General features: G+C 45.2%; 1 protein-coding gene across 2 annotated transcripts; it reads left to right on the plus strand.

The window, feature by feature from the left end:
• Window positions 1-632: 632 nt before the first annotated feature.
• On the plus strand, window positions 633-25,975 carry LOC130201271 (G patch domain-containing protein 2-like). 2 transcript variants are annotated; one of them, XM_056426120.1, is made up of 10 exons: window positions 633-739; window positions 2,242-2,907; window positions 7,976-8,037; window positions 8,750-8,881; window positions 9,529-9,614; window positions 9,703-9,767; window positions 9,883-9,922; window positions 10,018-10,109; window positions 15,261-15,346; window positions 22,591-25,975. In XM_056426120.1, exons 1-10 carry the CDS (start codon window positions 672-674, stop codon window positions 22,731-22,733), a joined length of 1,440 nt encoding a protein of 479 aa, XP_056282095.1. In that variant the 5' UTR covers window positions 633-671; the 3' UTR covers window positions 22,734-25,975. The 2 variants fall into 2 exon arrangements, with proteins under 2 accessions (XP_056282095.1, XP_056282094.1); XM_056426119.1 differs by lacking the exon at window positions 633-739 and having other exon boundaries at window positions 1,345-2,907.
• The last annotated feature ends 412 nt before the right edge of the window (window positions 25,976-26,387 follow it).

Genomic DNA, 26,387 nt, shown 5'->3' on the forward strand with positions numbered 1-26,387 from the left:
ACGAGTATGCGATTATGAGTCGTATAACAAGAGTACGCAAAGAGAGTTTGAAACACAATTTGGGTTTTGTGTTCGGAAAGGTCATTTTAATTTACAGATTTTCCTTTTTTCTTAATTTACTTGGACGTTTCCTGGATATTCCCATTTTGATGCCAATGAAATGGAAAATAGAGACACGTTCTGAGATTATTTTAGACGGATTAATTGATTGTGTTTCGAGTTTGATTGATTTTTTTCATCGAAAACGTTTTCTTTCTTTGAAATAAGTGTCTATTTAATATGAGTCTTGCAGACAAATTACAATACACGTTATCACCTCTCAATGAGTCATACATAAATACATTAAAGACTTTTTTGGGGGGGGGCTAGTTTGAGGGCTTTGACCTCATGACCTTAATATTTCTGCAATCCTAGTTACAGCCCTGATAGATGAAATACCACATGCACGTGTCCTGATGGGTATCACAGACACATCGCAGGTAAACTGCAGTAATACAGCGTTATAACACTTGACAGCAGTCACCTGTCAGTTTCCTACACCAGTGCGACTGATCGGTTACCCGCAGCATGGCAGGCGGACGCGCGCGGCTCCTTATCCGCATGAACACCGGCGGTGTGACGGTCTGTTTTGCAGTCGAGTCACAGCGACTCGGAGACACCTGATTGGCTGGATGGCAGGGCGGAAGTGCGTCTGGTGTCCCAGCTGTGCAGAAAAACAAAACAAGACGAGCTGCGACTGGTGAGTGCTAAACACACAGCGGACTCTCTCTCGAGTCTCCCGACCCATCGCGCTCGCTGCTGCGCGTCGTGTTGCGACCGCGATGCCAAACGCCGCGTGACGCCGCGCGTCGCTGATCGCTGAACAGGGAGGGAGATGCGCGCGCCTGTCGGGTCCGTCTGTCCTTGTGCTGACGTGACAGACGTTGTTATGTAACAGCCTGCGCAGCAGCAGCAGCCCGGGTCTGCCATTGTCTCGCGGCCGTGATGTCGTGCGTCTTCCACGTCGCGTTCTCGGGTCGTCGTGGAGACACCGTGTGTGTGTGTGTGTGTGTGCGTGTTCGCTGCTGCGGACGCGCGGACACGCCGTTGCAGTCAAACAAAGGGCGCTTGAGAGTGATCCTCCATCGTGTTACGCTGCCAGACTTAAAGATGGAAGTAGCCAGAGGGTTTTCCTCGTGCTGCATCGTTAGTCGAGGGAGCACGACCACACCTGGAGACACGTGACCACACTAGCAGGACACGTGACCACTCCAATGGTCCGAGTAGATCTCAATAAGGAGAGCTGCTTGGTAGATGTGCCATAGGGTCCGTTGTCAACACGTATGTCTGGAGAGAGGACCACTGAGGAGGAACAAAGACAACACATTGCCATTAGCAAACCCCACAGTTACAGACAGCTTATAATCATGGATGTGGCTATTTGTAATGTTATGTTGCACTATTTAATTCAGTCTATTTGTATCGCCCATTTTCACAAATTATAAATTCCCCTCAGAGTGCTTTACAATCTGTACACATAGACATCCCTGAACTTTGACCTCACATCGGATCAGGAACAACTCCCAAACAACCCTTCACTGGGAAAAAAAATAGGGAAGAACCCTTCAGGAGAGAACAGAGGAGGATCCCTAACAATGTGATTATCACATTGTCTTGAAACTCATAAACATCGAATGGTGAAAATAACCTAACATGAATATGAGTTTTTGGCTCATCGAGAGAATCGAATACTTTAAAAAAAAAATCCTGCTCATCGATGTGCAACTCTTCTCACAATGGCCCGATACACCTCGATATCGGGAAGTGAACCCACCCACAGAAGAAATGGTCTAGCAATGGATCTCATGTCTATATTGTCATATCCCTATCAAACACATACTTTAACTTAACTCAACAATATTTGATTCTACTTTCACTTTTTCGTCCCCCTGCACACTGCACGATGATGTCACTATTAGGTGTTTACCTCTCTGATTATGGTCCCGTGCAACACTGCCACAAAGCCACTGCCACCCGCCACTTACATGAAGTGAACTGAGCTGCTGTGAAATATTGTTGTTGACTTTGTATTCATATATTGTTGTATTTTTTCTTCGTGATGTAATATTGATCATCAGCGCTGCATCATAAGGCTGTTCACATTCAGCTTTTGATTATTGTCATGGCTGTTGTACGTCCGACTAATCTATTTATGTGGACTTGCGTTTGTTTACCTGTTGTGTGCTGGATGTTTGTCTCCAGCAGCATGATGGATGAGCTGGTGCAGGACCTGGTGTCTGCTCTGGAGCAGACCTCGGAGCAGAAGAAGCTGGGCGAGCTGTGGGAGGAAATGGTCCTGAGTCCGCTGCACCAGCGCCGGCAGATCCGCCGCCGCAGAGTCCGCAAGCGCTACCGTGAATCTTCCTTCTATCCGCTGGAGCACAGGCGATGCTGGATTGAGGCCTCCGAGTCCAGTTTGGACGAGACGAAAGGATACAGGGAGAACTCGTCCTCCGCCGTCGCCGCCTCGGTGGCCAACTGCAGCGACTCTGACGACGTGACTTCGACCCACCGATGGCGCTCCGTCGTGAGAGGCCCGGTCAGGACTAGGCAGCCCTCCTGGCCAGAGTCCGACTCCTTCACGGAGAACAACGCAGGGCGGCATCTCAGGAGGCGGCGGAAGGTCAAACGCATGACCTCGGACATCACAGTTAGGTTGCAGCAGAAGTTAAAGGTTTCTGCCGCGGATGGGAAACGGAGACACAGGCCGTCTAGGATGCAGCATCTGCCGGGGTCCAAGAAGAGGTCCGGCGGTTGCGTGGGAGCAGACCGGCAGGCGGAAGGAGCCAGGCTGATGGGAAAGGAGGGCTGGAAGAGGAAGATGGCCAAGGAACACCGGGATGCCGCTGATGAGAACATGTCTGAGGGGTAATGTTCCATCCAAGGAAGAATATCTTCCTCTTTATTTTCATGTGTCAAACCTAACCCGTCATTCATTACGACGTCGTTACACAGTTGGGCCTCAGAGGAAAAGATCCAGCCTGTGTTACGAAATCAAAAAGTTGGTTCGTTATTTGTTGGAAAAAGTTGTAACGAAAGAAAAAAAAATCGACATTTAATTTACAGCATTGCAACGAGATAAATGTTAATAACCCTGTCATTGTTTAAAAAGTCAGGATTAAAACCATAGTGGAAAAGGAGCTCAAAACTCGAAAAGCCCTTTTTACCCTTTAAATGGAAAGTTACCACGGCACTTAAACCCAGAACATAAAAGTCATGGGCATAACTACTATCAGACAGGAGCAATTAAACAGGGCGACATTTAAGATGATCTATACTGCCCGTCTCCATCGAGTCACTTGTCAATATTCAGCCTGTCCTCGACTAAACCAAAAGAAAAAAAGTATCACAATCATACCTCTCCACTTTAAAGTATTGAGTTGACATTAAAAATGAATGATGGAGTCTCTTCATCTTCATCTCTTATAGCTGAAATAATCACCAGGGAAGGATCTTTGATAGTTATGCCTCTGGGCGTCTGCCAGCTCATTATTTTCTTTCGAGAAATATTGTCACAAATAAATAAGTGACTTGGTGTGGTATTGATTTGTTTTGAAATGAATTCCTTTCTTGGGCTGGGTAATTAAAGCTTGGCCTGTCCCAATGTCCCAGAGTTCACCCTCTTGTGTGCATTTCATTTAGCAAAACTAAATGTTGCTGTAACTGGCAGCAGAGAGCGGCATTGCATGATAACCGCAAAGCACAGATTACAATATACTGTAAAGTCAATAACACTAACTGTGACGTTTTGGTTCCACAACGACACATAAGGCGGTCACCTTGTCCCGGCGGTTTTTCTTATAAACAGCTGCAACGTACACTTATTTTCGATGTGAGTTAATCTTCTTCATTTTCTATTAATCATTTAGCCTTTTTAAACATTCGGAAACTATTTAATCCTGGGCTCTCACATTCTCAATGTCATGTCATGTGTTTGCTCATCTCATTATCTGTTGATCATTTAAAACGTGTACGAAAGAAGTCATTTGAGGCGACCGGTGTGGGGAAAGACAGAAGGCTTTACGTCATCTCGTTTAATTTGTGCTGACCTCCCTAGCCCCTAAACGGTACTTGTTTTCTTACTTTATGGAAAAATCAATAGCCGTTCTGACAGAAAACAGCTCCGGAGAAGAAATAAATGGGAACACCACGGCACGCTGTCAATCATTTCTCACTTACAACACGCCAACGCTGTTGATTGCTGCTCAGTAGACTGCCACGCTGAGGGCTCAACAACCGAATGGATCAACTGCAGCGGAGGCAACGGAAACGAACACATGGCAGCAGCGACGAGACGAAGTATAACGGCAACAGTTATACTCTTGAGTTTAACGTCAGAGGCCATCGTTGAAAAGTCTTTCGCAACAGCCGGAGTCCTTTAGTCTCCATATTTATTCCATGAACCGTGTTCATATGGAGTGTCTTTTAAAACACGCCTCTCCTCAAGGTCACTCCCCGTGTGCATCCGGAGCAGAGCGTTGCCTTCAGCCGCCCGGGTTCAAGGGGAGCAGATGTTGGCCGCTCCAGTTGGGCTCCACATCCTTGATTAGACCTGGCCCGGCCTGCTGGCAGTGAGGCCACCTGGCGTCCAGGCCGGCCCGGCGGCGAGCAGGCCTCACCTGTGTGTCGGCGCCGTCCCGGGCTCAGCCTCCGTCTCCAGCTGTGAGCGGCTAAAACGGGAAAAACAACGCCGGGGTGCGTGCCGTTCTCACACTCAGCTTATTCGGGCTGTAATTTATATTTTGGAAACTCTATGAGGATTTTTTTTTGGGGGGGGGACAGCAGTGCAGCATTCACCCAAGTTAATTTTCTCAAATCTCTGAGACTAATCCAATTACTGCAGCTCGGGGATGGTGGGATAACCTTCTAATCAGACACCCATGGAAGAGGGCATGGATTTGGGTTGGGGCGGCTTGTTTGAAGAGCCCACAGATCCATTGTGATCAGCGCTTTGCCCCCTCGGCCTCTGCCTCTTCTTTATTCTTCTGCAGAATGAGCCCGGGCTCAATAAATGGCAGCTAGCCTGTAATCTCTGTGCAGGAGCTGAGGATTATATACTAATGATTAGTGCTCATCTGGATACTGTGTTTTGCTTCACCTCTTGACAATAGGGCCACGTGGGGACTCGAGTTCAGCACCAAAACACTGGAGTGCCGTTTTAGTTTTTGCCCTTGCCTTTGTTTCGCCGTGGACATATATGGTGTTTTAAGTAATTAAGTCGTATTTGTTTGTATGGCGCCTAATCCAAAGCTATTGTGTGTGTGAGCCAAAGACCAAGTTTGCACGAAATGTTCGTCAACTTTTCTTGGCAAAGGTCACTTGCTGAAGAAAGAAGAGGTGCTTCTTTTGGTCCTAAGAAAAATGGGGGTCTCAATTATTCATGTCTTTAATTAGGCAGTACTTAATGGAAACGGTCTCACATTGGCCCGGTGCTCCTCCAAGCGACATCACATTACACCTTTAATACAGATGAATACTTAATGGCTGTCTCTAATCAGTTGTTTATACCTGTGATTCTTTTCAAACTTTGAACAAAATCCCTCAAAAAAGAAGCAAAGACATTCTTTTTTACTTAAAAAGTGGGAGAAGTTGCCACGCCGCTGGAAATAGTTAAACACCGCCAGTTCCTCATGTCTAAGAAAGGTTGCAGGATGAAGCTTGATAAAATTCTGAGTGGTGGCTTTTGTTGGGCTTGTGGCTGTGTCCTCTGCTGATGTCGGAGTGTAGTGCGCTCCAGATGTCAGCCAATGTGTCCAGAGGTGGGGTCCAGCTGAGCCGATGGGGAGTCAGTCTGGAGAGAGGGCTGACGGGGTGGGATGGGGTGGAGGGACGCTCCAGGACCGCTTGACTCGGCCAGACATCCTCCAGAGGCCCGCTCCCTCTCACATCTGCTTCTTGTGGATGTGAGAGGAGATGATGCAGGACCATCTGGCCAGGAGGAAACGCAGGCTGGACGGACGCTTTTCAGATCCTGCCGTCACTTAAGAGGCCTCTGCAATATGGCAAAGCGGCGTATCAGCGCATATCTGACCCCCCCCCCCCACCCCCCAGCTTCCTCACATATGCAAGGTCAGCGATGAAAAACAAGAAGCAAAATGCAAGGCAATCAAGAGCATCGGCCCCCATCTTTCACTAAGTGGTCTGACTCAAAATGTATTTTATTTCAAAGTTATATCTGGTATTGCCTCTTTTTTTATGGTCGACAAATGTCACAAAAAGGATTTGTTCCCTAAATAAGATGAAATATCTTTTTGAAATCGTGTCACAATTATTTTTAGAGGACTACTGTTTAACATTAGCTGTTGAAGTCTCCCAAATGAGTTAGTTATTATTATTATGAGTTATTAGCAAATAATGAGTTTGTTGGGGTCTAATTCCATCTGTGGATCTTTACTCATTAGTGAGCATTCATGGCAGCATATGTGAACAAACTAATGAAGGATCCCGTTGTCACCCAGTGCAATGGCGTGACCTTGCCCCATAATGGAGTTTTTCGCTTTTAGCGCCCCCTTCAGTTTTGGAGGTATTTAACATTCACTTCAGTGTCGTAAATACCCAGTTACGATAGATGCAGCCTCGCATACACTTGTATTGATGACCAGACGAAGTCAGAAACCAAGAAATGATGTCAACTGATGAGGTAAGAATATTCAAAGATTTTACATAAATATGACTGCATAGTTTTATTCATTGTGATATCGGAGATGAATGCTAACATAACCAAAAGAATGACATTTAGTTTAGATGAAATACCGATCGCGTTTTCAGCCTATATACGTTGTTTTCTAAATGTTTGAATGTGGAGTACGTGTGATCGAATACAATATTGTTGACAACACCAAAAAGCTACATATTCATAATTTACATTGGAACGTGTAATTCATTACAAGAGACTTCGCTTGCTTCGCCCTTATACTGGAGCTGCGAGCGTGGACTGGCACTATATGACATTGCGTAATCACTGCCAGAAAGCAGGTCGAAGTCCATCCGCCCCGGATCGGGCGGCTCCAGAATCCTACATAGCGGAGTTATTTCCAAATCGCCATATTAAAAGTCATTGTAGCGGCACCATTTTTTTCAAGCTGTTATTTTAAGGTACGATTGTTGCATAATGTTACTTTCACTGGAGAAAAAAAATGATGTATGTAGTTTTTGAATACGTGTTCGCCTGTTCTAGTCACGTGTCAGAGAGAGGAAAATCCTTCTTTGACCCGCCTTCTGTGTCACCTCCACCCCTCCCAGTGTTGCCCTGGTCCCCCCCCGTGACCTTGGAGTGTCTGGAGGTCTCGGTTCAAGGTGGCTGAGGTGTGAGAAAGGCAGAGAAACCCAGGGTGGTCTGGCGGCAGCAGAGGGGGGGGGGGGGGGGGGCTCAAAGGGTGTGGAGGCATTGTAGGGGGGGGGGGGCCCACACGGCAGATGTCGGCCAGTTGTTGTGTGGAAGCTGCACACGTCTGTGGGTCGCTGTGCGCGGGGCACCCCCAGAGGGAGGGAGGGCCGGGCAGCGGAATGTGTTTCGCTCTCCTGTCATCCTCCACGACGCAGGCCAGATTAGATTGGAGCTGACAGCGGAGGATATTCAATTAGATTGTGCATGTCACTCAGTGGCTTCGATCAGAGCCTCTCCTCCAGCCTTTGTGTTTGCTATCGCGGCGACGGAGAACACCGCAGCGTCTGTCTTTCTGTGTCATCTCCATTTACGTCGACCTCTAGCTCCCGACTTCTCCGTTATTTTTCGTGATTAAATGCCACATGTGTAATATCGACATGTAAATATTTGATTGACATTGTTCACTTTTCAGAAGGCTAGCGTATTGTCTGACCCGCGTGACCCGTCCGGTTTGAGGTGGACCGCTCAAAGCGGAGTTCTTCCTCCTCAAATGTCATTGGTATTAAACCAACAGATTCACATGTCAGGTTGTTCTTCTTTTCGTTGCAGGGAGACCAGCAGCACGTGCAGCAGCGACCCTGGTCTGTTCACCAATGACGAGGGAAGACAAGGTATTCAAACAGATTCATACTGTTCACACACACTGGGAGCAAAACAAACGCTCTTCATCGCTTATTGTGGTTCAATCCGGAAAAGTACACAAAAAAACCACTGGATTTTAATTGTGTGTATTCGGAGCTCACAGAAGAAGTGTTGATGAGTCGTCAGATCCGGACACTAACCGAGGGAACGCTGAGGCCGGAGAGGGAGGTTCCCGTGCGATGGGCCGGTTGCTGGGCGCCCAGGCGACTCTAATAAGACGTTGTCATGTCGTGTTAATGAGCGCTGAAGCCTTTGCTAATCTCATTAGCCGTGGCGGGGGCCAGGCGGCCTCTGATTTAACAGTTGTCACTACACCTTGACTGTGAGAGGCATGGTTCCTGCGTGTTCTTCGCTGACTGACAGGCTGGTGAGGAGCTTGCCGTCTGGGGACAGGACCGCTGATGTCTGGTGATTTAAAGGAGCAGTTTACCTTAAACAGAGGCACCACGTGTCAGCTCGAGCGGTATAATATTGTATCATGTTTTTAATATTTCCTAGATTATCCTCAAACCGGACTCTGAATCAAAGTGCACATTCGACATTGCGACTTGATTATTTTTTGGGGGTTAGAAAGCAGATCCACGTCGGCGGTGCTTTCGGCTTCGGCGTGGCACGCAGCGGGTGTGCTCGCCGTGTGCAGCGGGCGACTTGATGCGGCGTCTTCCCCGTCCCTGTGCACAGGGGACGACGAGCAGAGCGACTGGTTCTTCGAGGGGGACTGTGGAGTCGGGAAGGGCGTGGCCGGCCTGCTGCCCGTCGAGGACAACCGGCCCCCGCCTACTTTCCTGCAACCGGCACGGCCCTCTCAGAGAGGTAGTGGACGACTGTTTTCGGCATCAGACACACATTCTTACATTAACATCTTTTTTTCTTCTTCTTTTTTTAATTACAAAAATATATATACTTCATTAGAGAATGTGCACAATATAGCGACAGGGATCAGCGAACAAGTATTTTGTTTTTTTTGTTGTGTGTGTGTGTTCTGTTTGCAGTAGTACTGCATAAAGTGACAGGAAGGTAGAGCAAACAGACAACATAAAGTGCAAAATGAGAAGAAACAACTAATAAATAAAAGAAATATATATATATTTTTTTTAACAATTGAAAATAAGGAAAAATAATGAATCATAATAAGCCCACCCACAAACCCACCCACACCCATGGCCTTTACATTTGTTCACAGATTTTTGTAATACATGGATTTGGTTGCAAAAAATCAGACAGATGGACAGAACCCAACGCGCCTCAATCATTGGGCAACACTCACAGGTCTTGGAAATAGGAAATGAAAGGCTGCCACTTCCTCGTGAAATGGTCATTACAGCCTCTACGTGTATCTTTGATTTTTTCAAGACTCAGGAAAAACATTACATCCTTAAGCCACATTAACCTCTAACATTAATATCTATTCAGAACATTTTTGCAAGCCAGGAAGATACATGTGCGTTTTGCCGTTGCAGGGTATCGGTATCATTCAGCGCTCAAGCCGGCGCCGGGCGCTGCTGCGTGCTGCATAAGGAAGGAGAGGAGGCGGCTTCCCAGCAAGGTGACAGCATCTCCCTCTTTTGTAGAACACAGCTCTGCCGTTGTTAAAGTCTTTGTTTCTGACTGTATCTGTGATTTGTGTTTCACAGGGCACCAGCATGCCAGTGTTTGTAGAGAGACTCAGAAACCTCTCCCATGATCCTTACCAGAGAGAGTAAGATAGCATGGCTGAAACTATTTTAGATGTGTATAAACTCTGGTGGTATCGAGTCCATCGGTTGGTCCATGATTTTGCACCCTGTGATTTTACTTTGATTATCTCCTTTTAGCTTCTGGCTGCCTTCTGTTGGAAAAAGAGACCGGAGCCAGGTATGTTGCGGCTTGATCTTTTTGACCCCCAGTTTGTTCAGACTTTCATGTGAAAATGCACAAATCTAAATGTTATTGATACTTTCAATTTCCAGTTGAGCCCTTTGTGCCCATTACCAGTGTGTCCTATTGACATGGTGTCAGAGAGCTCCCATCTCAGATGTTCCACCTCAATGTGCAGAAACAGGTAGTTGATGCCATGTGTTAAATATCACTTCCTTGCGAGCGCCTATCGGAGACGCCATTCGGTGTTTTTGATCAAAGCTCAATATATTGATGGACAAGTCTGTGGTCATTTGAATTAAACCAATCAGCTACGGCTCAAAGGTCGCCGCTAACGAGAGTAATCTGTGTTAAGAAGTCATGTTTCATGTTGCAAATACATTATTGGAGGATTTAATCTGATGCATATTCTTTGTCGTGGTATTCAATATATAAAACACATATTTCAATGTCTGCATATTCATCGTATCCATGTCGCCGTCATTGGCTTCACGTCCCCGCTGCTTGGGCTCGCACAGATTAAAATGCTCTATGACCAAAAATAATAACGACTACAAAGTCATCTTCCTCTTCAAATGTACTTCTTTCTTTTCTTTTGAACTTATTTAAAACCCAATTTGCAGAAAAGTATTGGATTAGTAGACCTTCCAGTTGGTATAAACTGACCATGCAAATTTCATTAAGTTAGCAAAATACAGAAATTATAATAAAGCCTGATTGTTGCACCAAATAAGGGAATACATCATGCTATGCATGAACAGTTATACACGTCACGTTACCAGTGTGTGAGGCGAGTGGACACCTGGTGTCCAGGACCCCATCAGAAGACTAGAGTTGATCCCAGGCTGAAGTCTGAGCTGCACTGACAACAGATACTTAAATGCAATAGTTTTCAAGGTCAGCGTTCCCAAATAGAAAACTAGTATGTGTTGACATAGTTGTAATGCAGATTAAATTCCCTGAATTTCTGGAAAATACACCACAAAATAAATAAAAAATGAAATAAAGGGTTATCCAAAAGATCTTTGTCAAAGCAGCGCATCGCTCCCGGTCATCCCGGAACTGTTGGATCTGCACGGGGGACGACTGAGGAGCCGCTTAGACCCCTTGGCCTCGAGTCTGTGGGACTCTTCATCGTATTGTTTCCACTCTGCCTATTTACGGCGCATTCTTAATTTAGTTTCACACACACTCTTCTTCCTCCCTCTCTCTCGGGTTATTTCACAGAGCGGCCCAGCGCTCCTTGATGAGGGGCAAAAACACGACTGCGATATGAAAAGCCCCCGACTTCTTAGGGCTTTCTTTTCTAAACTGGCCCTTTCTTCTCCACCTGAAAGGTTCCTTCAGATTCCAGTTTGAGGCATTGTGAATACTAATTTCTCTCTATTAAAAAGCCCTCATATCCCTGCCATGCTCTCATTTGAATGGCGGACTCAGGGGAGACCTCTTAATTCCTTTATAGTGGGATTCAAGACCCTTCACTTCAAAAAGTATAAATCATACTCCCAAATGAATGAGGGAGAGAGGGGGGAATGACGAGAGGCGCTTCTGATGTGTCCCGTTGGACAGCACGAGCCGAGTCCATCTCCCCGAGCCGCTCAAATCCACTCTCCAGCGAGATGGTTGCTCTGTCCTCACGGCCCAGCTCTGCACACACGGCACCCATTTACTTCCTCTAACTTCCCCCAAAACACACATTCACATGCAAACACAGCATCAGTTACAGTTATTGTGTTGCATGACAATGAGGAACGCTGTAATTGCTCACGCCTGCTCTTAACAAACGTGTAACGGTCCACTCCTGATCTCACGTCGCTATATTTACCTTCGCATTGAAAATGCGGAAGGTTATGTTTTGATCCCCGTGTATTTATTTATTTATTACCTTCCCATTGAAAATGCGGAAGGTAATGTTTTGATCGCCGTGTATTTATTTATTTATTTATTTATTTGTATGCGTGTTATTCGCAAAACTCAAAAAGTATTGAACCGAATCACATGAAATTTGGTGGGATGATTGTTTATTATCCGGGGACCAGTTGATTAGATTTTGGGATCGATCGGGTCAAAGGTCAAAGGTCATGAACAGGTCAAAATCTTTCGCAGAACTCAAAAAGTATTGAACCGAATCGCATGAAATTTGGTGGGATGATTGTTTATTATCCGGGGACCAGTTGACTAGATTTTGGGATCGATCGGGTCAAAGGTCAAGGTCAAAGGTCATGAACAGGTCAAAATGTTCTTGAATCGCATGAAATTTGGTGGGATGATTGGTTATTATCCGGGGACCATTTGATTAGATTTTGGGATCAATCGGGTCAAAGGTCAAGGTCAAGGTCATGGAAAGGTCAAACTCTTTTTTTACCATAGCACGATACATTTTTGTCCAATTGGCATGCAACTAATGCCAAAATGTTCATAATTCAATGCCCAATCTTGTGATATGCGAAGGTATGCGCTCTACCGAGTGCCCATTCTAGTTTATTTATTTATTTGTATGCGTGTTATTCGCGTAACAAAAAAAGTTGTAAACCGAATCGCATGAAATTTGGTTTGATGATTGGTTATTATCCGGGGACCATTTGATTAGATTTTGGGATCAATCGGGTCAAAGGTCAAGGTCATGGAAAGGTCAAAATCTTCTTTTTACCATAGCACGGTAAATTTTTATCCAATTGGCATGCAACTAATGCCAAATGTTCATAATTCAATGCCCAATCTTGTGATATGCGAAGGTATGCGCTCTACCGAGTGCCCGTTCTAGTTTCATTTATTTCAAGCATCTTACGGGAATGATCGATTTCTAGCGCTGAGCTCCCCCATATGTCTGACTTTTGTTTGTTTCCAAACACCCTTGAGAGAAAAGTGTTTTCTCTGTGTGCAGAGTGCAAACATTAATCTTGTACTGCGGCCAGGTTGCAATGATACTGTATTAATAAAAGCTGTCATCTCCTGTTTGCAGCGAGTTGACGGCGACAATCAGAGCTGCGATGTTAAGCGATAAAGGCGGGAGGAGGCTGCATGCTGCTTCTCCTCGTATCGGCGTGTGAAGAGGTGTGTGGGATTTGGCCGTAACGCTCGGGGCCTGCGGCCACGTTAAAATGCATAACCGCCTCCCGCCCGATGCAGCCAGCCGCAGCTTTTATCTATTGACTTATTTATTTCTAAATGACACTTGTGCTGTGAGATAAATCATAGTCTTACGCCACTCCCTTCCCAGTTTTCATTCTAATTGTGAGATCTCGGTGTCAGCGGTTAGTATATTGGTGTGAGTGGCCTATTGATTATTGATTTGGAGCTATTGATTATGTTCCCTGGAGACCCTAATCCTTTCTGATTCATTTGAATACCTCTATTAATCTTGAGATCCTGCTCACACCTGAAGCGCCGTGTACCCTAATGAAAATAGATGGCCATTTTGCAACCGCAGCTCCTCACTCCTCTTTTGGATATTATTTTTAATTGATATATTTGCTTTTGGATGTGGGCGCCAAAATTACAATTGACCCTGTGTCAGTGCTGTTTTATTATGTACCCTAAGGGGCTGCATTGCATTTAAAAACGTCTCGTTTGACCTGGAAAATCCATCGTGGAGACTTTTCCCTCCTCGCCTGTGTCCTTGTGTCTTTGATGGAAGTGAGTTGTCGTTGGCCGTCTTCATTACATATCAATCTTTGTTTTCTCATCATTTCTGTATATTCAGGGACAAAACCACTGGAGAACATCTGTTTACGCTGTTTATACTGGTGAAGAAAACAGATGTGACGAAATGAAAATCAGCGTTCTGCATTTTCTGACCACTTCTCGTGCGCCATGCTTATTAAACGCCTTTGGGTTCCGCTCTGAAATGAACGGTGGTGTTTTGCCTCGGCTAATGAGCCAGCTGATGGTGTTCTCGTGTTTGATTAGCATTGTGCCGAGTGTCTCGGCGGGCTCCCGGCGGCCCCCGAGCGGCTGTGGCTCTCAGCGCTCGGCAGCAGGGGAGGGCCCTCGCCTCCCTCCGGGCCGCGGGGGCCCTCGAGCGCCTCGACCTCGTTGTAACGAGGGGAAGAGACGGAGGGATGGACCTCCGCACATTAAGACCAAATGCATCAGGCTGTTACTTTTAATACCGCGGGCGCGCCCTGTGAAATAACGCAACGTTATTAAGCGGGGATCGATTTTGGAATTAAAAAGTTAGTTTGCAAAGATTTACTGTGCAGAGTTCAACGCCTGAGCTCTTTATCTGGGGCGCAAATGGCTTGTTATGTGCTGTCCGACGGAGGTACGATTGAGGGATCGATAGGCGCGTGATTTACTAACTGGAGTACAGGTAATCAATAAGTATAAAAGTAAATGAAATATGCATTACTGGGATTTTATTAGAGAGTGGTAGCAGGCAGAGAATAACGGTCAGGCCATTTATTTTTATATCTATTGATTATACAACATAGAGACTTCGCTCTAAGCATGCGGCGCCCCGCTCTCGACATCCCGCCACGACACACCCGTCATGTGATTTATGGGTGTTGAGGTCATGGAACATGCCGCCTGCTAAAAGGCTGCGGGGCCTTATTGTCGCGTGTGCCTGTGAGGGTCTTGCAGTCCAAGATGAGCCACGCTGGTTAGCAAGGAGCGCTCCTCTGTTTGGACCCTTTGTTGTTCAGCAGGCCGTCGGTTCTGCTCATCGGCTTCTTGACCGGCACGCCACGGCGTTCATGACACCTTCTGAGACGCAGGTCTAGTGTTGCGTAATGGGCAAGTCCTATCTTATTGTAGCACGAAGGCTCTTCTCTCTCTTTCCCCCTGCCTCCCAGGCACAAATACACACACACTGCCCCCCCCCCCCCCCCACCACCACCACAACATCCCCCCCCAGAGTGATGGAACGGACCTTGACCTTAACTTTACATCTCTGAAGTCAGGGCTATTAAGCTTGTGGGGGGGTTTTCCTATTTCAGGGCTCCTGACATATGACACAGGAGCCACGGAGCAGGTGTAATTTGTTTATGTGAACCCTGCAATGACTCGGCCACACGCACCCACCACCTCTCCTCATCCAATATTCTCTCCGGGGCAAAATATGCATTAATGAAGAAAAATTAAGATGTGGCAAAAACATGCACCGTACTGAGACACCGAATGTAAGCTGCTGCGCAAATATGCCTTGCTGGCTTTTATTGACTTTTGTGAAATGTATTAGATTTCTACATGTGTGTGTGTGTGTGTGTGTGTGTGTGTGTGTGTGTGTGTGTGTGTGTGTGTGTGTGTGTGTGTGTGTGTGTGTGTGTGTGTGTGTGTGTGTGTGTGTGTGTGTCCTAGTAACGTGGGCTCTCTCTGACTGTGTCCCCCCCAGGCAGACTAACGTCTCCTGTGCATACCGGCCCCGGAGTGACACCCGGAGGAGGAGGACAACGGAGGCTGTGTCCGTCACATCATCAGGTAACGCCACACAAACCGATGACCCCTTTGGCAAGTTTCAAATTCCTCATCGACAAATACAAATGAAGATCAGACAGAAGAGCAATAGTTTGTGACAAGCTGCCAGAGAGCAAACAACAATACACCATGAGACAATCATCAACAAGGAAATACACAGCAAATAAAATAAAAGACATATAAGTATCCAATCAGACAAGTGGGAGGGGGGAGGGGGAGCTTCTACATAAACCGTGAATAACATCTAAATGCATACTTTATTCTAATGCAACACTTTTCCATCTGTTCGGGACATATTTAGTTATCCAGAGAGCCGATATTCTCTGACTTGTTCAGGTGTTTTTACTTTCATCGTGCAACAGTCGAGTCTTGAATGTGCAAAGCGCTGCTGTCGCTCCATTTTCAAGAGATTGGGGTTCAGCTGAATAGAAACTTGTATTAATACATGTTTTCTGAAAAACCTAAATCCAAACCTTTTGACCGTCACATACTGTAAGTGGACTCTTTTTTAAAACAAGCATTTTCAACTGTGATTGTATTACATACAAAACTAAACTAATCAAAACGATAATTGTGCAGCTTTGTTTGACCAATGATCAAACTGTGGATTAAATCTCAAGTATTCACTCAAAATGTCACGAGTCAAACTACTCTTCCTCAGGTGAAGGGTTGAATCTGAGCTTTGGCTACACAACCAGCTATTAACACAACACATAGGCACACAAGAATAAACAGAAGGCGCTCTTTGTGCTAGAACAGAGTTTATTTATTTAAAAATATACTGACAAAAAAGGTAGGTGTGTGTGTGTGTGTGTGTGTGTGAAGAGAAAGTCAGCGCAAGATGGGTTGTTGTTCCGTTAGTGATCACAACAAGCACAACTTAACAATGGTAAAAGAGAGAGGGAGCAAGATGGTGGACAAAGTGGTTTCTTCATGCCAGACTTAATGGCAGCGTTCATGTATTTAATGGGGCACTAAGACACGCGATGGAGGCCGCGCTGACACATCACGTGGTGCTAATGATCAAAGGACAGATGATCAACTTTACCCAGGTTGGCTGATCTAAACACTCAACTGAACTCTTAGCTATTACAGCAGCAACAAACACAACCGTTACGTGACACTGAGCGGGACTCAGCGGTCCGTAAATACACAATAACACGTTAATAGTTACAAACAGTCTGACCTACACTACCGTTCAAAAGTTTGGGATCACCCAGACAATTTCGTGTCTTCCATGAAAAATCACACTTTTATTTATCAAATGAATATAAAATATAGTCAAGACATTGACAAGGTTAGAAATAATGATTAATATTTGAAATATTAATTTTGTTCTACAAACTTCAAGCTCAAAGGAAGGCCAGTTGTATAGCTTATATCACCAGCATAACTGTTTTCAGCTGTGCTAGCATAATTGCACGGGTTTTCTAATCAGACAGTAGTCTTCAAAGGCGATTAGCAAACACAATGTACCATTAGAACACTGGAGTGATAGTTGATGGAAATGGGCCTCTATACACCTCTGGAGATATTTCATTAGAAACCAGACGCTTCCACCTAGAATAGTCATTTACCACATTAACAATGTAGAGAGTGTATTTCTGATTAATTTAATGTTATCTTTATTGAAAAAAACAATGCTTTTCTTTGAAAATAGTCATTTCTAAGTGATCCCAAACTTTTGAACGGTAGTGTGTCTCTGGCCAGACACACGCCTCTTTTACTGAGATCAATTGGTGGTGGTTGGTGTGTTTCGTCTGAATTGTTTGGCGTAAATTCCCTCTCTGGGTCGGCGGGTGAAACGGCAAGCTAACGGAGAAAACGGCGATGTTGGCTTGAAGAATCCGGGACATCTGTGATCTTTCTCCTGCAGGTGAAGGTAGTAGAGCACAGAGAAAGTGACCCGTTCCTCCTTTAGGATCTAGGTGTGTGTTATTCGACCAGCCAATGAGGACAATTAGGACGATACTCAGGGTTTTCTTCACGGCACCGATGCCGTTTCACCTCCTTTTAGCCACGTGAGTCCCGCGGAAGCTACGGAGTGAAGGTCTTTCACAATCTAGGCTTTCAAAATGACATGTAGGCCCTCTTCCGTTGGGGAAGCCCCGTCGATGGTGAACACGGCGAACCTGTTTAGAATCAGCACGGCGGCCCCATCGTTGAGCCCGTTGGCGTGGCGATGTTAGCATTTAGCTCAAAGCACAATTCTGTTTAAATATGGCCTCCCAGAACATTACGGCTGTAGACTCGTTGTCCTGGTAATACATTTCTGTAATTCAACCCCAAATCACAGAATGCTACATATGTGGTGGGTTGCAGCAGAGGACAGAGCTCAGGTAGACCCGGGAGCTGTGTTCCGATTGGAGGCAAAATAAGAAGAGAAGTGTGATGTGGAGTTCCTGTTGGAGATGGCACTGAGCAGCAGGCTTTGTGTCTTTTTAGACTAGCGGAGCTGCCTTTTCTCATTAGAGTCAAGGCTCGGGGCCTTGTGTCTTTGCCGGATTGAAATCTGAATTGGTTTGTCCACATTGTCTTCTGCGTGCTCGACTCCTGCAGCTGCCGTTTGTCATTTAAATAACAACTGCTGGTGGTTCCCTGATTTAGTGAGGGGTGCAGGCCTCTGATGTATATTAATATTGTCGCACAGCGCACTGTACCAGGAGCCATCATTCATTTGGATAAAAGAGGTGGAATTTAAAAACAGCCAATGCTTTACTTGGATACAGATTGCATCCATTTATTGCATTGAGTGATGGAATGGCAGGCAATTCTGTCCTTCACCTCCCCGGCGCTGAGCCACTTCCCATAAACGCACAAAAGGATTCACCCCTAGCCCTTGAGGACCCCTCATATTCAACACGCGGAACGAGGGGCATCCCTCAGTTTCTCGACAGTTAACAGACCCACAGTGTGTTGTGGGAGGGGGAAATACACGAGTCGCAATCCTAAACAAAAGACACAAACTGATTTGCATTATTAGTCTCATACATGCAAAGCAACAGTTATCACTGTCACATTGTATTACTAAAAAAAGTACCTTATTACCTTCGCATTGAAAATGCGGAAGGTAATGTTTTGATCACCGTGTATTTATTTATTTATTTGTATGCGTGTTACTCGCATAACTCAAAAAGTATTCAACCGAATCGCATGAAATTTGGTGGGATGATTGGTTATTATCCGGGGACCATTTGCTTAGATTTTGGGATCGATCGGGCCAAAGGTCAATGTCAAGGTTATGAAAAGGTCAAAATCTTCTTTTTTACCAAAGCACGGTCAATTTTTATCCAATTGGCATGCAACTAATGCCAAAATGTTCATAATTCAATGCCCAATCTTGTGATATGCGAAGGTATGCGCTCTACCGAGTGCCCATTCTAGTTTATGAATGTGTTTTTCTTACATGGATACTTTAAAGTACTCTAAGATATATTTATTGTATGTGTTTTAGATAAAGGAACTAAAAGATGACCTGTTTCCTAAATTGCATAGAAGCAGTGTTTTTCGGCACGGACCCCCTCAGCCTCTGAGTGTTTTCCTGCTTCTTGAGTCTAGTGCCCCCTGTCCACCATGATTTATCATGCATCCCATGTCGTCCAATGTCAGTTTCTGCAGCTGCAACCGCTCTGTATAAATCTTTACTTTGGCAGGCTGCTGCACCTTGTCTCTCCTCGGTAATCTCACCATCGCCAGGAGATGTACATTTACTCTGACAAGCTTTCACACTCTCTGTGTACACATTTTGGTTTGGCGCCATTCTGACATCAATGTGTTCAGAGACAAAATCAGATTCAGTGATTTGTTGAGTTGTTTTCTGGTAAACATCTTGTTTGCATGGAAAGATTGTTTACCGCGTTTACCGAAAAGAACAGCGTGTTGCTCTTAGTGAACACGACAGCCGAGTCTTTGTTTGAGTTAGCGGGAGGAAGTGGATTGTTGTATGTGTTAGTGGTTGATTTGAAACTCTGTAATCAGGAGTGAAAATGGTCTGCGGCTGGAGGTGTCTTCCAGGTCTCCGTGGGGAATTACTGAGGCGGTACCCAGCTGTTGCTTTGTCTTTTTCCTTTACCCTTTTAGCACTGGCGTGGAAGTGTTGAAGCTTTTTTTGTGGGGGAAAAAAACACAACAATTTATCAAGCCAGGTATCTGTTTGGATTAGATGACCACTCCATTTCCCAGCCGTAAATTGCCCATTTTCTACTTTTCTCACCACCATCGATCCAACAATCCAACTCAATCCAACGAGTCCTCACTAGATATAGAACAACGCCTGTTTTCTGTTATATGTAAACCATTATTATTAAAAATAATGATCTAAATTATCACCTAGTTCCATTTATTTGGCTTTTGTCTTTCACAATTTCTAAAAATATTACATTCTGCTACGAGTGAATAACGGAAAAATCTCCGTAACGCCCAATGATCGAGAATCTAAATTAATACATTCTACACACTCCACAGTTTTGGGAGAATTATTCGTAAGGCAGAGATGAATCAGTACATTTTAAGATCCTGAAGCATTTTTATAGCCTTGGCTGGTCTCACACACAGACTAATTAATTATTGCAATTTTACTCCTCCCCTGCTGTCTTCTACTGTATAATGCCCTTCATCTTTATCTCTATAAAGGGATGATGGTAATAAAACCAAACTCAAACTTCATTTCAGGAAGGGATCGGCGTAAATAGGCAGGGTGTGAAGTTACTTTGATTAACCTCGTCAGCCTGTTGGTGCGCCATCTCCGGATGTCGAAAAGTGCCACACGTGGGTTCCCGTGTGGAGGTCGGCCCCTCGCTCGGCCCCTCGGTCGGCCCCTCGGTCGGCCCCGCCGCCTCTCCTCTCCCCTCTGTCTTCACGTGTCTCCTTGCCCGAGCAAGACGGCCGCGTGACGGATCACCTGCGTCCGAGGCCCGTCGTGTTCCTGCCCGGCGGTCCGGCCCCCTCTCATTAATGCCCAGGCTGGCGCGAGGGCCGTATGGCAGCACAAGACAAATAACGCCGCCACTCAGCCATCACTTCTGCTGACAGAAATGCAGCCCACCGCACTATTTCGCCCTTTTCCAGCTCCACTCCGCACCCTGCTCGCGTCCTTCAAAAAAATCCCCTTCGGCTCCACCTGCACCTGCCGGACGTTCGCGGTGTTTGTTGCCGTTGCTGGAGGCCGAGCTTAACGCTCAAACCCACACACGCTGACATATTGTAACCACGACCCTGCGGCCTTTGTAACCACGCTAATTGTTTTTCATTTTTTTGAGACATATTTGTTTTTAGCAGCTCGGGCTTTGAGAGGCTTCTCTACTCGCCACTTGTGAGCAAACCATTTCAACGGGAGCTCTGATTTGAATATACTTTTTTTTCTATTTTGAAAAGAATGGTGTGTGTGTGTGTGTGTGTGTGTGACAGAGGAGGAGCGTTAGCAGGAGAGAGAAACACAGTGGCTAATCATTAAAGAGCTATTCAGCCCTGTTCATTTAAGTGTGGGAATCAGCAGGTCCATTACTGTCAATGTGTAATTAGCTGATTAATAAACACGGGGAAGGGGAGTGCTGCAGGAAGGTCTGTAATGATTGTTTTCAGAGAGCATCACATGAGAGCTTATTAAGATGGTCAGATGGTTACATACAACCTCCCATTATCACCCACAATAAATGCACGAACTGTAATTCTCCCATTGACAGAAAACTGTTGCGTTGTAATGTTTTTATCGACCTTGATGTAAAACCAGTTGAGCGTAAATGTCGCTATTCTGGACAAATGAAAGTATCTTTTATTTAAGCTGTCGATCCTGTACTTCTGTACAATTTGAACTACTTGTACATTACTTAAGTACTTCTATGTGTTGCTACTTTATATCTCTTTTTCACATTAAACACATGCAATTCTTCTAAATACAATGTATTGTTAAATGTTAAACCAGTGAGATGGGGGGGGGGGGCTCCTGCTGTAAATTGGTAAAAATAATAGAATACTCGTTATTTGATCACTATTAACAATCTAATAATAAAAAAAAACTAATAAAACATTTAGTTTATAATACTTCTCTACTATTAAATCGAATTTGGATTATATTGGCTTGATTTTCTCGTAACGTGAAATTGTCGTATTGGTACTTTTTTTACTGAAGTTATTCCAACACACAATGAGCTAAACACGAGACACTTGAACAGCGATTGCCTCTTTCTTTAAATTAATACAGCCTTGATGTGTGATGTTAAATGTTTCGTTTCTTTAAATCTCTGCTCTCTTGATCTCAATATTTAAATGTGTATCAACAACGTGTCCCGACTGTGACCTTGACCATAGATGGAGGCTTGTCTTTGATATGCCCCGTGCATGTTAACACATTCACAAACTCAATGTTCCCAGCCATTTCTGTCAAATACGAAGAAGAAAAAATAACATTTTGATCCACGCCTTTGACTATGTTTCACCTGAGTGTTTGGGTTGAAACTCAGCAACGGTTAGTCATCGTTCCCTCAAGAAATATTAATCAATTATCTTGCCCGCCGGATCAGTTTGGGGAAGAAGTCATCTGGAAAGAGGCACAAGCAGATATAATGGGAAGGAGCAAAGCACATGCCAGTAAACGCTGTAATGCCTAATCCTTTGAGACAGCCCAGAGCCACAATGTCACTTCCAGTTCCCTTGTCCTCTGCTCTGGGACTGCCTGGCAAATGTCTTGTGTGACCGCCACTAACTTTTTTTTTTGGGAGATCAGGAAAGATTTATTTATCGAGAATGTTAGGGAGCACAATTGTTTTCGAGTCCTTCTTTTCTCTTTGGGATATGTCCCTTCACTCGCAGAGAGAAAACGCTTTAAAGGTGAGCGAGCTCGAGAGAAAGAGGATCTTTAAAAAGAAAGCGAGTCAGTGAGATGAATGAAGTTAAAAACATACAGCCTCTTACACTGCATAAGTGAAGGGGGGAAGTTAAGCCATAGAAGCAGCACAGATTGGCCCTTTAATAACCATGTCCACAAGTCATATGGGGCCAAATTGGATTTGGCTCACTTGACCAAAACCTCATTAATATTTAACCTATTTGAAGAGGATTGCTTCAAAGTTGTATTTTAATATACCTAAAACGCGAGCGAGATATCCGTGAGTGGTTGACTAAATGACATTTTTATTTGAGAGGCTGTCCATTGAAACAGTCAATGGAAAATGTGATTTATGTGAGTATATTTTCCTGTTTGTCCTCGATGTTGTGTTTCACATACATAATATCTCTCTGTTTCTCTACAGCTAGCAACCCATTTCACAAGGATCCCCGGAAAGAAGAGGCACAGGGAGCCAGTACCAGCTCAACCCCAGAGGCTGTGGGACCAAGTGCTCCAGGTTCACAGAGTCCACCTCTTCCCCAGAGGGGCCGTGAGGAACCTGAATAGGGCCGGACAAGCCCACCTCCGTGACAAAGGAAAAGCTATTGTTCCAGAGAATTGAAAAGGCCAAAATGTCTCTTGCTGCACAAACCGTATGACAAAAAAAAAACACAGGGCACATAATTACTCCTCAAATCAGCATGTTACTGCGAGATCCCGTCCTTCCAGTATAGTGAAATAGGCATGACAAATGTTAATGCAATCAAACCTCGTTAAGCCCTCTGCCGTCTCCTCAAAGCGGCTTCGAGAGGCTCCTCGTTTGACTCGAGACCGGGCGGATCCTCCCGTCTCCACACACAGCCGCCGGGCCACCTGCTAACACACAATCCCATAATTACGTCCACTCTCGTAGCGCAGCGTTTGTCAGCGGGAATACCGGGGAGGATCGTGAGAGCCGGGTGGCTTTACTTTTATTTTTTTACGGCAGCCAACAGCGGCTGTGCGGGCGGCGGGAGACGGGAGAGCATCAGAATGTGTGGCCGCCGCATGCCGCTCCAGGGTTCGGGAAGGCGACCGCCGGCAGGGAGCCGCACGAAGCAGAGGCCTCCTCTTAGCATGGATTTGAGGAGAAAAAAGCTACAGTTTGTACAAAGGTGCTCATTAGCACAACACAGAGGGAGTGTAGTCGCGGTCCTTGGAGGGCTGCCTCTGTTCCCTTCAGCCTACCTTCCATATTCAAATGCCCCCAAATGTATTTAAGTTCAAGGCCAGCTGCAAGTGTGTTTGAACAGCCTGTTTTTTCCAGCAGTGCTGGATTAGTTGCAAGGGGGGCTGTGCAGAGAGCCGGCCGGAGAGGGGTTGGAGGAGCCGGCCGGAGACGAGAGGGACAGACGCTGTATTTTCAGCCACCCTTGGGGTGTGCATCTCCGTGCCGCCCTCGGCATCAGATGCATTAAAAGATCGATGGCAGCAAACGGCGAGATCAAACGCAACACTTCTCACCGAGCTGGTAGACGAGCAGTGCGTTCGGAAAAAAAGCATTTTTATCTTGAAATCATGTGAAGTATATTCCGCTTGACTCTATTTTTTATTTCTGCTTGACTTTATTTGTATTTGTTATGAATACAAAGGCGTCCTCTGCTCTCACAGAGCGTCTTGAACGAATTTGACGGTGACATTTTCGCCATTTAAAAAAAAAAAAAAACGTATCTGAAATCTTCCCTGCGACATTAGGTATGCCCTTTTTTAAATAACAATTACAAAACAGTGAAATGAACCGCATTATCGCCAGCTACGCTCTGCATGTCTTTTTCAGAAACTTTTTGAAGAGAAGAATCACATTTAGTAGAATGAGATTTGCCAATTAACGTGAGCTATACGTCTGCATTAATCCATCTGAGAAGGCTTTATGTGATCATGTTGGCCAGGGATGACATTTATAAATGCTGTGTGTGCACACTCATCGAAATGGATGCCTCACACATGACACCCTGCCACAGGAATCAGTCAAAAAGAGCCAGCCGCCCCCAGCACACACACACACACACACACACACTAGCACTGCCCGGGGAGCAACTGGGGGTTCAGTGTCTCTTCGACATGCAACTATGGGGAGAGCGGGAATCGAATCGGCTACCTTGCGGTTACAGGCCGACCCAAATATATTCACAATAAGTTCATCATTTGAAAACAGAAGCTTTGATAACTTACATTGGCGTCTTCTTCGAGACATATGCCCCTGGACGCGTTGACGAGTATTCACTGCGTTGGTGTTCTAAGGAGTGCTTCTCGCTGCCGCCTTGTCCGTCAGCGTGTGTTTTGGTGCCAAGGCATCGACAGCCAAGGTAAACGCGTCGGTTCAGATCCGGTTCCATTAAGTCGCAGGAGGGGAAACACCTCTCCTGCCTCTCTGGTAATTAGCAGTCAGTATAATGGCATCTCAGCCAGACTGCATGCCCCGAGATGTATTTCCACAGGCCAGGAAGTGGGGGAATGGCTTCCGTGCAGCCAGTCAATTGCCCTGTTACAGTTAAGGAATCCAGCAGGCTGGTACCACTCATATTTCATCCCAGGTAAAGATTACCTGTCAGGCCCGTGGGAGATGTATTGATCTGTTTTCCTTTTTCCGCCAGCAATCACCTGACAAAGGCACCTCGGAGGCGAGTGAATGAGTGATGCCGGGTCGGTGTGCTTCAGCGCGGTGGCTTCTAGTGTCCACTGGTGGGTGGAGAGGTGGTGAGGAAGAGGAGAGATAATGCAGTCATAAACTCTGTTTGAACTTCCTCTGTGTGCATACAGGGTGGCCCCTTGGGTCACAGGTCAGTGGGGGAATTTGCCTTTTTGGGGGCTTCTTGTCCGTGGCGTTTGTACTTGCTGGGTAGTGTGTAGTGATGTGTACAAAAAACACACATGCAAAAGAGGCTCTCTGGTTCCTGCTGACAAATGCACCGTCGTTCAACTCACTTTGCGTTTCAACATGCGGTTTGATCTGGACTCGCAATGAAATCCAGCCCGCATTCGCAAAGATCCATTTATTGAACATTATCTCGTGTTTTCTCGGCAGCTAAACGTGTTTATGTGTTTGCCTTGTTCAGTGGAATGTCAGGCCCGATATTACCCATGAATCTACGTGTTGTAAGTGATTGCACTGTATAAAATGTGTATTATTTATGATGTGATGCATAATTATAGGACCATTAATTGAGGATTTAGCTTTGAGGACATTAAAATCATTAAATCAATTTCATGATAGATAGTACAGTAGATATGTCTCTTTCATTTTTTACTGTCGTGTTTTCTAAATTTCATTTACAAGGATTTAAAAGTATCTCCCTGATATCAGGGCTCTTAGGCAGCTATCCATATTTGATACGTCGTACAAATAGCATCTTATCTCATCGGCTGTTATCTTCATAGTTAATAGCAGTGGAGTGTAATTGCTTTGCAAATGATCTAAAGAGGATTACTCCAGCCTTCCTGCACCGAGTCACTCGATGTGAGAGAGACGTCACAATCAAACCTGCAGCGCAGTGTTTATGCACTAGGTTTTCTATGACGGTGTCATGTCAAAATAAGTGTCGGTATGAAGTGTACACTCTGCTTTTGAATAAACTGTATGAACAACATTATGGATTAGAAGCTGTTTTAAGAAGTTGTATTTCTACTTATGTTATTTATGTATTAAAAATGGGATTTAAAATGAGAGATGATGTTATGTAATCTTCATGTAATCTGTGATGAACAAGTATACCTTTTTTTTTTTTAAAGTGCTGAACTATACTGTATGTGCAATAAATGAGTGAACATGATTGTGAAGATGTGGATTTCACCTCGTGGGTCTGTGTGTCATGTGTCTGAGACACAGAAGTGGTTTGGAGTACTTCCCTGACCTTTGACCTTTGACCTCACATCGGATCAGTAACAACTCCCAAAAAAAGAGAAAAAACCTTTTCACAGGAAAAAAGAGAAGAACCCTTCAGGAGAGAACGATGGACCACGATGCAGACCTCCATGATCCAATTCAATTCAATTCAGTTTATTTGTATAGCCCAATTTCACAAATTACAAATTTGTCTCGGAGTGCTTTACAATCTGTACACATAGACATCCCTGCCCCAAAACCTCACATCGGACCAGGAAAAACTCCCAAATAACCCTTCAGGGGGAAAAAAAGGGAAGAAACCTGGAGGAGAGCAACAGAGGAGGATCCCTCTCCTAGGA

Source organism: Pseudoliparis swirei, chromosome 11 (genome assembly GCF_029220125.1).
Source record: "Pseudoliparis swirei isolate HS2019 ecotype Mariana Trench chromosome 11, NWPU_hadal_v1, whole genome shotgun sequence".
NCBI classification, from domain to species: domain Eukaryota; kingdom Metazoa; phylum Chordata; class Actinopteri; order Perciformes; family Liparidae; genus Pseudoliparis; species Pseudoliparis swirei.

Excerpts from the sequence above, each read along its gene's own strand:
- LOC130201271 (XM_056426119.1), top strand. The coding sequence starts at position 2,162 with ATGGCTGTTGTACGTCCGACTAATCTATTTATGTGGACTTGCGTTTGT. Across the intron at positions 9,768-9,882 it reads CATGATCCTTACCAGAGAGA|CTTCTGGCTGCCTTCTGTTG; the intron begins GTAAGATAGCAT and ends ATCTCCTTTTAG. Across the intron at positions 9,923-10,017 it reads GAAAAAGAGACCGGAGCCAG|TTGAGCCCTTTGTGCCCATT; the intron begins GTATGTTGCGGC and ends TTCAATTTCCAG.